The sequence below is a fragment of the Myotis davidii genome, unplaced genomic scaffold (genome assembly GCF_000327345.1).
Source record: "Myotis davidii unplaced genomic scaffold, ASM32734v1 scaffold274, whole genome shotgun sequence".
NCBI classification, from domain to species: domain Eukaryota; kingdom Metazoa; phylum Chordata; class Mammalia; order Chiroptera; family Vespertilionidae; genus Myotis; species Myotis davidii.
The window spans coordinates 1794713-1808484 of NW_006285613.1; the positions used below are offsets into that span (position 1 = coordinate 1794713).

Here is a 13772-nt window from a genome sequence, read left to right on the forward strand (position 1 = left end):
ATGGAGCAGAGGACGAGGCCTCCGGCGGCCTGGCTCCCTGCCTTCCCGCATGCATGAGCTTGCGGACTGGGTGAGGTCACGGGGAGAGCGCCGCCCAGCGGGGCGCCCACTAGCAGAAGGTGCACAATGGCCAGTGCCCCAGGCTCTGTCCCCGCATGCTCACCTCTCCGCATCTCCCCCTGCCCACCCTCCCTGCCCACGGCCCGGCTCCATCCACGCAGGGAGACGCTCGTGGACAGGTAGGGCCAGGCTGCCCACAGCACAGGAGGAAGACCTAACTCGGGGCTCCGAGCAGCGGAGCCCCCACCCGCCTCCACAGGCCCTGCCAGATGAGGCCCAGGGGGTCGGAGGGCTCCCCTGAAGCCCGCATGGACGCCCCACTTCTCACGCTGTGCCTGGACCACCTCCTGAGCAGGGCCGACCTACTCTGCAGGGCGGGGCCGAGGTTGGCCGTGCTCATGTTTGAGGGGGGACACTCACAAATGTGGGGGGCCGGCTGCAGGCTAGGCCAGCCAACCCACACCCTCTGGTGGCAGAGGCTCTGGGGTTAAGCGGCATCAACCGCTTATTTCCAAGAAACGTGCTGGGCGATAATGCTTTCAGGGCTCTGATAGTCGGGGAGGTGGGCCCCGGGGAAGAGGGGTGAGCAGAAGGGAAACCCTCAGGTGTCGCACACCCAGCCGGAATTGGGGGGCCGCTGGTCCCTGGGGTACCGGCATCGGGGATGGGGGTCAGCAGCTCCTTCCCTGCGAGGGCGGCACTCTGCGTGCGCAGGACCAAGAAGGGAAGGCGAGGCCGCCGGTGACGTGGAGCCCCGAGGCGGCAGGAGCTGTGTCATGTACACAGTGGGGTGGTCGCATACCTAGTCCTCGGGGTTTAGGGGGCAGGACTCCGGAGCTGCGCTGTGCGGTGGGAAAGACCAGAAGCAGATGGTGAACAGGAGCGAAGACACACACGCATGCACAGAACAAAACGCCGCTGCCCCAGACCGCGGGCCGGGGTCCTGCTGAGCTCACAGGAGCCCTCGCAGCAGACACGGCCATTCCAGAACCCTCCCCGGCCGACACTGCTGCCTTCGGGGCGGCCTCCAGGCTCCCGGGCTGGCATCCGCTCTCCTGGGGCTACCCATGCGCCTGGACTGCCCTCTCCCTACAGGGGACGCTGCCTCTGCTCACCCGGTCCAGGGGGCGAGCCTGGCCACAGGAAGGAACCCGGATGCTGGGGAGACTCCGGCCAGAAAACGGGGCTCAGAGGTTTAAACTCTCAGGGGGAGACAGGTAAAGGCGCTTCCCTTCAATTCCCGTTTCGGGGACCCAGAAATGGGTGAGTGAAGAGACCTCTAGAGGCGGATTTGGGGAGCACGTCCAGGGCACCCCTTTCCTGAGGTTTCTGGAGGGGGGGTGGTGTGAATTGGCTGTTTCCTCAGTCTCTACCGAGTGCCGCCTTCCCCAGGAGCCTCCTGGTCTGGGTCACCCACTCGTCTCCACCGGCATTTTCAGTTTTGTTAGCTACGCCCACGGCTGCCCCATGAGGCCATTTCAAAACTGCAGTGTTTCCAGGACTGAACCCGTCATCTTCGCTCGTTCCCATCAACCTCCCAGAAGCTTTCGCTGAACGACTGCTGGTCCCCGACCGCTGCCACCTGGGTGACAGCCCGTCCGATCCCCTGGACCTGCCACTCCTTTGCTGGTCTCAGAATTCCCAACTGCTCACCCTGCCCTGTCCGCTTCGCTGCCCGCCCTTGGAGAGCAGAGCCTCTCCAACAACCTGGGGACACCCCTCCGGCCCTGGGTGTCCGGCCCGAGAACCCCGGAGGCTTCTTAGGGGATGAGAGGCTCCGAGACACAGGTGCCCTGTCGGCGTCACTCTGACGGAGACCTGTGTGGGCCTCGCCACCAGCTGGCCGCGCCTCCCGGGCCGAGCACCGTGAGCATGGAGGGTGATGGGGACAGGGAGAGTGGGGTGCCCCCGGCTCTGCTTCTCATGGGCCCTCCTCGAGGGGAGCACCCTCTGCTTGGAGAGGGAAACAGACCAAGGGAAGCCGCCTGGAGCCCACAGGCCCGAGGAGCCCGGCCGGCCGGTGGGGAGGGACCTGGGGATCTCCATCGTGGGATGGAAGTTTGACCTTAAGGCCGAGGCCCCTCCATCCCAGGGGACCTACCAAAGCTGGTACGCCTGCCACGAACCCCGCGGACGCTTCCGGAGGGTTCCCCAGCACTTTGCTCCCCACATGGTGCTCCCGGCCGACCCAGACTCCTAAGAGCCCCGGACCTCTGGCGAGGAGACAATGGACAGACACCTCAAGCGCTTACACCGAGTCCCTCTCCCGACAGACATCACAGCGCTCGGTTTGATTCGTGTGTCTGGTCTCAGCCGTGACCCCACTTTAATCTCAGATCCCCAAAAGGAACCCCAGGGGTCCTTCCTTCCTTGTCTCACTCCCCTCCCCGATCCCGAGAGAGCGGACTGAATGTCAACCAGCAGGCTGGCCGCAGGGTGAGGGAGAGGAGGAAGCAGAGGGAATACGCTCGCATTTCCAGCAGCTTGGTTGGCTCCAACAATTCCCAGCAGCTCCCTCTGCCAACAAGTGGGGGGGGGGGCTAAAGGGGAGCAGGCACCTAGACTCTCCTATGCACACACGCACGCCCAGTGAGCACACACACACACACACACACACGGCGGAGCGAGGGCAGAGATGCCATCTGCGGCCGGACCAACCCGCCCCAGGACCCTTGTACAGAAGCACCCCCTTTTTCTGGAACAGGAATGGATATATCCTCCCAAATAGTTTTTTTTTCTTGGAAAAGTCCTAGTCTATGAACACGGGCCCTTGCCGGTTAGGGATGGAACCGAAGCGGGAGGCGCTGGCCCAGCAAGCGCGGGGGCGTAGCCGGAGGACAGTGTTGGCACAGAGCGGACGCGGGCCTCCACACACAGCCTACAGGACACCAGAGAACTGAAAAAGGCAGAAAACAAACGGACAGACAGAAGCGAGGTGGGGATGGGAGGCAGGAAGTGACGTCCAGACCGGCCTGGGTCAGCCCTCGACCCAGGAGCCCGGGAAAGGCTGGAGGGCGCGCCTCCAGGCCCGGCTTCCTGCGGCCCGAGCGTGCAGACCGTGTCCTTCCCAGGCCGATGGAGCGTGGCAACCACAGCGGCCGTGTGGCCCCAAAGCCGCGGCCACTTCGCGGAACGCGTAAAGCACTGGACCGCGATGCCAGGGGGCTGCTCTGAGGCTGAAATGTCTCCATTTCAGGGGCCGGCGGAGCGATGACGGAGCACACGTGTGAGGGACAGTGTCTGCCGTAAAACCCGGAGGGCAGTCTGACCGAGTCCGCGGGGGCAGGCCCGGGCTTTGGAGAAGCGGCTCGGGGAGCCCCCACCTGGGCACAGCGGGGGGAAGAGGGCAGCGCGCACCGGTTGGTACCGCGGCTCCTCTGCAGGAAGTCGGCCTGGGTTCCCTGTAGCATCGTGAGGAGGAGGAAGGGGCCTTGACAGCCCTGATGAAATGTAAGGTTAGGGCTCCAGGGGGCACGGTCACCCTCCAGCCCTGACCTCTCCTCTGGGATCCAGCGCTGACAAGTACAAGGCGACTGGTCCCCCAAAGCTCACGGTCACAGAGCCTCTCACGCATCGAGAACATGCTGGCTTTCACCTTCCTGCCGAGTAGCCGCGGATGCCCTTCGTAAGGGCTCCGGCTGCCTTCCACACCGCCGGTGGGGGACACAGGCCAGGCCGCCCGCCATGGGATCTGCGAGATCGCCATGGAGGGCCCGTCAGGAAGACAGGGAAGATGGGAAGGAGAGGGAGAGCTGCTCCCTCCTTCCGGCCTGACCTTCACCCTCGGGGCACACACTTCCTTTCAGCAGCAGCTTTCGGCATCCCAGCACAGCCCAGGCTTCTGCAGGAGCCGCAGGGCAGGAGGTGGGCACCCCGGGGTGAGAGCAGGGGTGTGAGCAGGGGAGCGACTCCCACCAAGTTCACGTTCAGCAGACTGCCACTCACCGGGTAAGCAGACCTCAGAGCACAGCTTATTGTCCAGTGCTTTCACGCTTGCGATGTCAAAGTCATTGTTATTGTCACACTCCATGCCTAGAAACGCGCACGTCCTCTGGCCTGTAAGGGAGTTCACGCAGTTAGACGGGCGCGCTGGACACGTCTCTGCTCTGCTGTCCTGAACATAAACATCTTAAGGATGGAGACAAACAAACCGAATCATGTGTTTTTAAAAAAAAAGAAAGACAATAATTAAGTGGGTAAAGAGTGGACAATAAGGAATGTAACTGTGTGGGCAGGTTCACGTTCCCGACCTAGCCTGCCCCGTTCCCTCACTGGCCCCTTTCCAGCCATTGTTCCGCAGGAGCCGGAGCCTGGGGGAGGGGAGCTCTGCCGGGGGCGGGAGGAGCTGGGGACCCGCCGGAGGAGCTGCCCTACTCCTGCCTGTGCCTGTGGGTCCTGTCGGGTGTGCTTGTGACCACAGGGCTCTGCAAATGCTAAATACCAGAACAATCGCAGGTCTCGCAGGTTCCCTAAGTTTGCATGTCAAGTCAGAACTGCCACATGCACCAAGTTAGGAGCCATCTTCTTATGGGACTTCACGAAATTTGTTATCTTGAGGACATTTTAAGGGGACTAGCCAGAAACCTACAGACATGTGAGAGGGGGAGGGTAGAGTTTTAGCAGTTATTTTTTTCAAGCTCCCTCTTTCTTTTTTTTATATTTTATTGATTTTTTACAGAGAGGAGGGGAGAGGGATAGAGAGAAACATCGATGAGAGAAACATCAATCAGCTGCCTCATGCACGCCCCCTACTGGGGATGTGCCCGCAACCAAGGTACATGGCCTTGATCGGAATTGAACCTGGGACCGGCCTGAGCTTGTCGGAAGCAGATATTGAGGGGGGGGGGCGTTGGGGACAGTCCCAAAGGGAGCCCTGAGCACTGAGGTCATGGGCCTCGTTGTGCAGAGGGTGGCGGAGGCCCCGCCTGGCGGCCATCCCCTCTTTCAGGGCGACTTGGCCAGGCAGAGTGGCCAAGTCCGCATGCGCACCCTGAACTCCCCAAGCAACGGCCAGCGCTGAAGCAGAAGCGATGAGGGTGGCGTCTGCACCCCGCGCGTCAGGTCTGCTTTGGAGGTGTCCTTCTGCAGAGGCGCCTCAGAGCAGAGGGGAGAGCTGGGTTCCATCCCCTGGGGGGCCAGGCCCAGCCCCACCCCCTCTCCCCACTCCCTTTTCTGCAGGCCACCCCTCCTCTTATCGGCACTAGAAACCACACTGCTCCACGCTCCACCGGAGGGCGTCCTGGAGGCCTGAGAAAACCATTCGGGCAGCTACGGACCCGCCCGCCCTGTGCTGCTGGCTCCTGGGATCCCTGTCCCGGCAACGTCAGCCGCCTCCTTCGCTACAGCAAAACCAAACCCGCAGCCCGAGTCCTTTCTCCCACGCGGAGGAGACAGCATCGCCGCGGGGCGCTGAGAGCTCTGGGGGACCCGGCTGGGGGCCGGAGCAGGAAGACAGGCGGTGGGAGCTGCCCAAGAAGCTTCGGAATGTGTTCCATGTAAAGGGGGAGCCGTCCTCTGCTGCACCCCCATCCCGAGTGAGCCGGGCGGGCACTGCGGTCCTCGGACAGCCCATCCCATCAGGAAGGTGACCTTCCCCGGGGCACACGCTGAGGAGTGCCACCCGCTCACCCCGGGGCCCCCTCTGCGCCCGTGAAAGAACACCCGGGGAAGGACAGATGAGAGGGAGCCAAGAGCAGGTCGTTTACCGTCTTCCTGTGTGGGGGACCCATCATCTTCCTCCATGACGTCATTGCCCTACAACAGAGGAAGGCGCTTGAGGCTTCGGAGCATAGCGGGAGCGCAGTGGGCCGGGAACAGCGTGGGTCGGGGAGCTGTCCACATCTCCGCCGGCCTCTGCCCACGGGGCTCCCCACTGCAGACCTGAAAGACAGCTGATTCCAGGACAAGGCGGCCCGAACTGTGCCGTGTAAGGGCCAACTGCACACTCATGGGCTGGAGCCCGAACTAGTGACCCTCACGGGTTTAACTCCAGGGCCGGCGGCGACAGCGTAGGAGTCGGAGGTGCCCGGGAGGCCGGGCAGGGGCTGGCCGGCTTGGGGAGGGACTGGTCTGGGGCGTGTTCGGATGCAGCTGGACATGCCGGCAATAGCCTTGGTGCTGGGTTAGCTCGTCTGCTTTCTAAGGTGGGAACAGATGTCTGAGGAAACAGCGCTGAGACCCCAACCTCACAGAAACCCCTTCCGATTGCAAACCCTACCCAGACTCTCCTCTGGGAATATATGGCTCAAGAAGAAGTTCTAGAGCAGCGGTTCTCAACCTTCTGGCCCTTTAAACACAGCTCCTCATGTTGTGACCCAACCATAAAATTATTTTCGTGGCTACTTCATAACTGTAATGTTGCTACTATTATGAATCGCAATGTAAATATCTGATATGCAGGATGATGGTCTTAGGCGACCCCCGTCAAAGGGTCATTCGACCACCAAAGGGGTCGCGACCCACAGATTGAGAACCGCTGACCTAGAGTTAAAAAGGGAAGTTCTAGAGCCCGCCCTGTGACACCTTGGTCAAGGCACTTCTCACGCTGAACTGTCACCCCGTCTCCCCGTCTGGGGGTACAGAAGGTGGGGGGCAGGCAGAAGCCAGGCCACTCAGGCCTTCATGGCCCCCGGGCCGGCCAGCACCCGCAACCCAGTCACCTGTGTAATAGTCACTAAGTGAATGAGGGACAAACAGGTGTTCAAAGCCCACTCCGTGTCTGTAACCCGAGACCAGTGCCCTCTGCTAACTGGACACCCCCCGGCCCCGAGTGCAGCTGCTGTCCCTCCCCAGCACGCCTGACCCGAACGCCACCTGGGAGGATTGTTCCGTAACAGCGCCCCTCCCGTCTGCGTCCCCAGCCAGCACCAGGGCCCTCTGACCTCTGGCCGGGAGGGGCACCACGTCCCCATGGGGGTTACCTCTGCGTCCTGCTCGTCAGCGAGGCCCACAAAGTTGCTGTCTGGAGACGCCGCCGGCATCGCCTGCAAGAGTAACAAGAATGGAGGCGCGGACACGCTGGCGATGGGGGCACCCAGCTCACCCGCCTCCCAGCAAACCCCAACCACGTCCTCGCGACAGAAGTGGTGCCAAGCAGCCCTGGCTGGTTTGGCTCAGTGGATAGAGCGTCGGCCTGCGGACCAAAGGGTCCCAGGTTCGATTCCGGTCAAGGGCACATGCTTTGGTTGCGGGCTCCTCCCCAGCCCCGGCCCTGGTCAGGGCGTGTGCAGGAGGCAACCAATCGATGTGTTTCTCTCGCATCGATGTTTCTCTGTCTTTCCCTCTCTCCCCCACTGTCTAAAAATCAATGGAAAAATATCCTTGGGTGAAGATTAACAACAACAAAAAAGTGGTGCTGTGCAGAGTCAGGCCTGAGCGGGGACCCCTGGGTTCTATTCCCCCATTTCCATGGCTCTCCTTCCCAGCACGGATGGGGCTCCCCGGATATGTCACATGGAGGGGCCCCGTGCCCTGCCCTTACCTCTCCTTCCTCGGAAGCGGCCCTGCTGGCGGCCAGCGGGGAGGGGAGCGCCTCTCCCTCGTCCTCCGTGCCCGTGCCTGTGCCGGGGGCGATGTAGGAGCCGGACATGGAGGAGACCGTGTCGGTGCTGAGCTGGGAGTGCTGGCTCTGGGAGGACACCATGGACATGACCGACTGGGCCAGGCTGCTGCTGGCAGGGTCTGCGGAGACGGGAGGTGGAGGAGGGGACGGTCAGCATGGGCTCTGGAGCTGAGAAAGAGCCGAGCTCTGCCCCTGCCCCGCTCAGCGAGGCCACAGTGGCCTGGCCTCCCCCTCACCGAAGGGGTTTCGATGGAAGGTTTTCTTTATTATCCTTTTTTAGAAATAGGTTTTTATTGGTTTCAGGGAGAGAGGGAGGGAGGGGGGGATTTCAGAGAGGAAGGGAGAAGGAGAGAGAGAGAGAGACATCAATGATGAGAATCAACGATCGGCTGCCTCCTGCACACCCCCCACTGGGCTTGAGCCCACAACCCGGGCCTGCACCCCGACGGGGAATGGAGCCGTGACCTCCTAGTTCATAGGCCCACGCTCACCACTGAGCCACGCGGCCGGGCTGGACTGAAGGTTTTCCAGGGCTCTGCTCCATCGCATTCAGAGCTCAGAACTCACTCGGGGACCAGGGACTTGCAGGACTGGGGGTAAGACAGTGCTTGTCCCCCAGCTCGCCCCGGGGACAGCAGTCCCTTCCCCCTCCAGTGGGGCCTGCTGGTCACCAGCTTAGGTGTTAACTCGCTGCCCAGGGTCTGTCTGCTCCGGAGGAAACACAGGGCTGAGGACTGGGCTGGGGGGGACGTGCCGCCCTCCCCACTCCCTCGCCCTCCCCGCTCCCTCACGTACCTTCTGGGGAGGAAATCGTGGAAGAGAGAGGCGTCCCCGTGCAAGACGACTGGTCAATGGCCCCTGATGACGACAGGGTGAGATTCTCGCTATCTGGAGTGACGCCACATTCCTGGGCAACAACAGAGGGAGCGCCAGTCAAACACGGTGAGGGCAGGAGGAAGGGCGAGCGGACACGGGGAGGGGCCGAGGTCTCCAAGCCATGACCAGGACATCAGGACATGCGGGGCCGTCTCTTGTCACCACCGTCTCCAGCCCTGGCCCGGATGCTGCTCCCAGGGGAACTGCAGACCTCAGGCAGCTCATCCTCCCGCAGCTCAGCATCTGCCAGGCCCACAGAGACGGGGCTCAGGTGACAGGCCAGCCGGCAGCTGTGACACGGGGACGCCCAGGTTCCCGGGATGAGAAGCAGCTTTCCTTCCGAAGGGAAGGGACACAGAGCAGCAAAGGCCGCCCGCCTGCCTGCCCACCCCAGGGCACCCCCTCGGATGTCGGGTTAGTTCCAGCTCAGTCGTCTCACACAGCAGCCCCTTCCCCGGCCCGCCCTGCCCTGACACCCCACTGTCCGCCAGCTGGGCCAGCGTCCCCAGCACCCCCCGCAGGTGCGAAGTCCTAGGGGTTCTAGCTCCACAGCCCATTCTCTTGTCTCCAGGCCAGCGTGCTTTTTCTTTTTTTAAAAAATGTATTTTTATTGATTTCAGGGAGGAAGGGAGAGAGAGATAGAAACATCAATGATAAGGATCATTGATCGGCTGCCTCCTGCACGCCCCCTACTGGGGATCGAGCCCACAACCCAGGCACGTGTCCTGACCAGGAATCAAACTGTGACCTCCTGGTTCATAGTTCGATGCTCAGCCACTGAGCCACGCCGGCCGGAACCAGCGTGCTTTTGCGATCCCAGCTCTGGGCTCCCTCCCACCCAGGCTCAGTCTGTCTCCCCTAATCCATCGACTCTGCCCCAGCAGGTGGGCCTTCAGGACACAAAGCTCTCACGGAACCACTGACCTGCTCAGAGCCTGGACGTCTCCCCATCCCCAGCATCTCTCTCCCTTTTCTCTCCATTTCTAAGAATCCCCACTCTCTCACACGCATGGTTTTCTTCACGCGCCATCTCTCCCACCTCTGGCCCAGCGCTGACGGTCCCTGCCTTGGGCACAATTGTCTCCTATTGTTAACTTAATTAATTCATGCATTCATTCAAACCACACTTAACTGAGCAACGACTCTGTGCCAGACACTGCACATGTCCTGTCCCCACTAGTCCTCAAGCTCCTGAGGGCGGGACCCTGCTGTCATCTCCGCCTGCTCCCGGGCCCAGCTCACTGCCTTGCCGAGAGGGGGTGCAATGTGCCTGTGTTACCTAGAACCCGTCAGGGGGGCACAGGCAGGAAACCCCAACTCCTTCCCTCCACCACACGTCCTCCCAGGGTGTCCTGTGCCCGCACCCTTTCCCCGGATGCCTGCATTGCTGGCTCTCACGCCTCCTCCCTCGGTCTGTGTTCACGGGCCACTCCGTAAAGACAGCAACCCCACCTCTGGCCTCCTCAGCCACAGCGAACACAGCACCCTCTGACACACGTTTTTCACTTACTGCCTTTCGGGGGCCCCCCCACGCCACCATCAAGAACATAAGCGCCACCAGGCAGGGTTTGGCGGTCTCCTCCCTGCTGCTGCCCTCGGCAGACGGAACAGCGACAGGTAAGTAACAGGCTCATGAATAAATGAATTGAACGAAACCTCTGCTGCCGTCTCAGAGAGGGTTCAAAAGGTGTTTGGCGGCCCGGCCAGTGTGGTTCAGTGGTTGAGGGTTGACCTATGAACCAGGGGGTCACAGTTCGATTCCCGGTCAGGGCATGTGCCTGGGTTGCGGGCTCGATCCCCAGTGTGGAGTGTGCAGGAGGCAGCCGATATCAATGATTCTCATCATTGATGTTTCCATCTCTCTCTCTCTCTCCTCCTTTCCTCTCTGACATCAATAAAAACATATTTATAAAAATTAAAAAAAGGTGTTGACGAATGAATGACAGCAGGTGGACCTGACCGGGCATCCGACATGCCCTGGAGTCCAACCCCCACGAAGGGAGGGTGGTGCAGGCTACCTCTCCGGGCTGCTGCGCGGCCGGCCGCGGAGAGAGGCGCGTCTCCGAGTCGCTGCAGGAACGCTCGTCTTCCTCCTCGTGCAGCACGGAGGAGTTCTGGGAGATGGACCTGTCGGAGGGAACAGCAGCTGGGCCGCTGGTCGCATGAAGACCCTCCCGTTCCCAACAGACCCCGCAGGAAGGGGCGGACCGCGCAGAGCACCCCAAACCCTAAGGCGCGGGGAGGTGGGCAGAGCACCGGGAGGGACGGAGCCCGCTCGTGGGCATCAGAACATCTGAGCTTTCTCTTCAGCTGCTTCCATAACTTGTGTGTAAACTTGGGAAAAACCACTGAAATTCCTGCTCTCTTAATATTTTCCTCTATAACAGGGGTGGGGAACGTCCGGCCCGCAGGCCATGCCCTCGAAAGAATCATTTGGTCTGGCCCCGCCAAGGCAGTAGGAATGAGTTAATTAAATGTTTGACCAGATACAGCAGCTAATTTTTAATTTTGCATGGCCCGCGAAGGATGCTATAAACATCCAATGGCCCCTGGCAGGAAAACGCTCCCCACCCTGGTGTAGAAGCCGCCTTCCCTGACGCTACGGCAGAAAGCTTATCAGTCTGCGCCTCGTCCGTCGGCTTTAAATGCCTAAAAGATACAGATCCCAAGGTTGCTTTCATCTTCAGACTAAACCAGTGACGGCGAACCTGTGACACGCTGTCAGAGGTGACACGCGAACTCATTTTTTTGGTTGATTTTTCTTTGTTAAATGGCATTTAAATATAGAAAATAAATATCAAAAATATGTCTGTGTTTCACTATGGTTGCAAATATCAAAAAATTTCTCTATGTGACACGGCACCAGAGTTAAGTTAGGGTTTTTCAAAATGCTGACACGCTGAGCTCAAAAGGTTCGCCATCACTGGACTAAATGATGCACTGGACCCCATCCCCCCCAACAGAACGCCTAAGAGATTTGTCTATCTGGTCCCCCTACGTCCGCGCCTGCCATCTCACCTTCCTCTCCTAAGGGCTGGGGTAAGCTCCCCCAGGGATCAGCCCCAGGTCTCCCGGGAGACGAGACGCTCTGGGAATGGCCCAGCGGGCCCCCCCTGCCCAGGCACCCAGGTGGGGAGCGGCGCTGAGGAGGTGGGGGATGGCTGGGAGCACCCCGCCAAGGACCCCGGGCCACACGGGCGGGCGCGTGCCGGTGACTCACTTGGAGAGACTCCTTTTGAGCTTGAGTCCTTGGCTGCTGCCGTCGGGCAGGCGGTCGAGCGGGGAGAGCGTCCTGACAGGGGGCAGGTGGCCGTCGCTGCCGTAGGCGGGCAGCATTCCTGAGAGGTGGCCGTCGCCCAGCACGTGGAGTGGAGGGACCGCGGGGGACGGGGTGAGGGGCCCGTTGAGCGCCTCCAGAAGGGACACCACTTCATAGCCTGGCGGGATGTTCTCGGAGGACTAGGGGGATCAGACGGGTGGGAAAGTTCATTAGCCAGACCACGTGGCTCAGACCAGAGGTCCCGGGTCCAATTCCTGGCCAGGGCACACGCCCGGGCTGCAGGTTCAAGCCCCGGTTGGGGTGTGCTGGTTGGGATGTGTTGCGGGAGGCGGCCAATCGATGTTCTCTCTCACATCAATGTCTGTCCCTTTCTCTCTCTCTAAAATCAATAAACATATCCTCGGGCCAGGGTTTAAGAAAAATGTAGAAAGGAGGGGGGCAAACCATCAATAATCAAGTCACCCAAAGTAATAATTTTATGAGCATTCTGTGTATTTTCTTCCCATTTCCCCCTGTCCTGTTTGCACAGCTACCACCTATCTGTGAATCACAACTTTATAGCCCGCGTTCACCACCTGACACAGATGTTCTCCTTCACACGCGTCCCCTTCTCACCGACACCGCAGCTCTGGTCCCTGGTGCTGGCTACTTCGCCGTGTCGACATTTCCGACTGCGAACAGTCTGAGGAATGTCCTAGGGCGTGAATCTTTTTTCCGGTGATTTTCTTGGTATTAAATTCTTAGGCCCTAGATCACCTCGTATCATTGTGTTTAAGGCTCTTGACATACACAGCCCTTTTTTTTCCTCCCCAACGATTTTTCTAGTTTCACTCCTCAAAGCAGAACAGAAAACCTACTTAGTCCTGCCAGCCTGGAGTGTCTTTAAAGAGGTTTTTCTGATTCGAAAGGTGAAAACGGTGTCTCCCGTTCACTTGCGTATCGTTGGTTTTAATGTGGCCGGCGCTGAGAGCAGCGACTGCTCACCGGCTGCGCTTCCTCTTCTGAGAACTGCGTTCTGAAAGCCTTTGAACTTTTTATCTGTTTTATTCACAGGAGCTACGGCCGAGACGCGGGCTCCCCTCCGGAGTAAATGTCGTGAAGACATTTTTTTTTCTTTAAATGGGTGGTTGTCTGCCTTTCAATTTTGGTCATGTGTTAATCATCTGAAATTCAAAAAAAATTTCTTAAAGCTCCGATGTTTTGTTTTTATTGTTTTTGTTTTTAGAGAAAGAGGAAGGGAGAAGGAAGGAGAAACACTGATGGGCTGCCTCCCGCACGCCCCCTATTGGGGACGGAGCCCACAACCTGGACATGAGCCCCGACTGGGAATTGAATCGGTGACCTTTCGGTGTCTGGGTCGAGGCGCAACCACTGAGCCGCATCAGCCGGGCTGAAATTTAAATCTGTTACGTGGTAAAACGTGCACCGCCTTTTTCTGTCCTGTTCCCCTTTAAGCTGAGCGAGCCCCCTCCCGTCCAAAGTCCACCGGAGAGTCGCTGGTAACTCATTCCAGCCTTTAACGTTCTGCGTGGGTTGCTGTGTTTGGAGCACAGGTCACTATGACTCCAGGTGCAGTCTGTTCTCTGTGAGGAGTGAAGCGACACTGGTTTCTCCTCCCCGACAGCGAAGCGGTTATCGCCGTGCCGCTCCCTGGATGGGACGGTTAGCGTGGGAATCTAAAGGAAGTCAGTACCTGCTGCGAGGCTTCACCCCGACACCGTGCCTCGCACCCTGAAACGGAGGGGGTACCTTCATACGCTCGGCTCCCAGCCCCGGACCCCACCAAAAGGGATAAAGAAAACCAGTTACCGCCCGGCCAGTGTGCCTCAGTGGTTGAGCACTGACTTATGAATCAGGAGGTTACGGTTTGATTCCCCGTCAGGGAACTCGATCCCCAGTGTGAGGTGTGCAGGAGGCAACCGATCAATGAGTCTCTCTCATCAATGATGTTTCTATCTCTCTCCCTCTCCCTTCCTCTCTGAAATCAATAAAAAA

At 59.8% G+C, this 13772-nt stretch overlaps 1 protein-coding gene across 1 annotated transcript in view; it reads right to left on the reverse strand.

Annotated features, from left to right (window-relative positions):
* RNF157 (ring finger protein 157) overlaps nucleotides 1-13772 on the reverse strand; it is a 37166-nt gene that overhangs the window by 9755 nt on the left and 13639 nt on the right. The window contains exons 10-16 of the mRNA XM_015559213.1: nucleotides 11718-11956; nucleotides 10516-10624; nucleotides 8417-8528; nucleotides 7541-7740; nucleotides 6981-7043; nucleotides 5766-5814; nucleotides 4006-4116 (exon numbers count right to left, since the gene is read on the reverse strand). Of these exons, the coding sequence (XP_015414699.1) occupies nucleotides 4006-4116; nucleotides 5766-5814; nucleotides 6981-7043; nucleotides 7541-7740; nucleotides 8417-8528; nucleotides 10516-10624; nucleotides 11718-11956 (883 nt within the window). The remainder of the gene's footprint in view (nucleotides 1-4005; nucleotides 4117-5765; nucleotides 5815-6980; nucleotides 7044-7540; nucleotides 7741-8416; nucleotides 8529-10515; nucleotides 10625-11717; nucleotides 11957-13772) is intronic.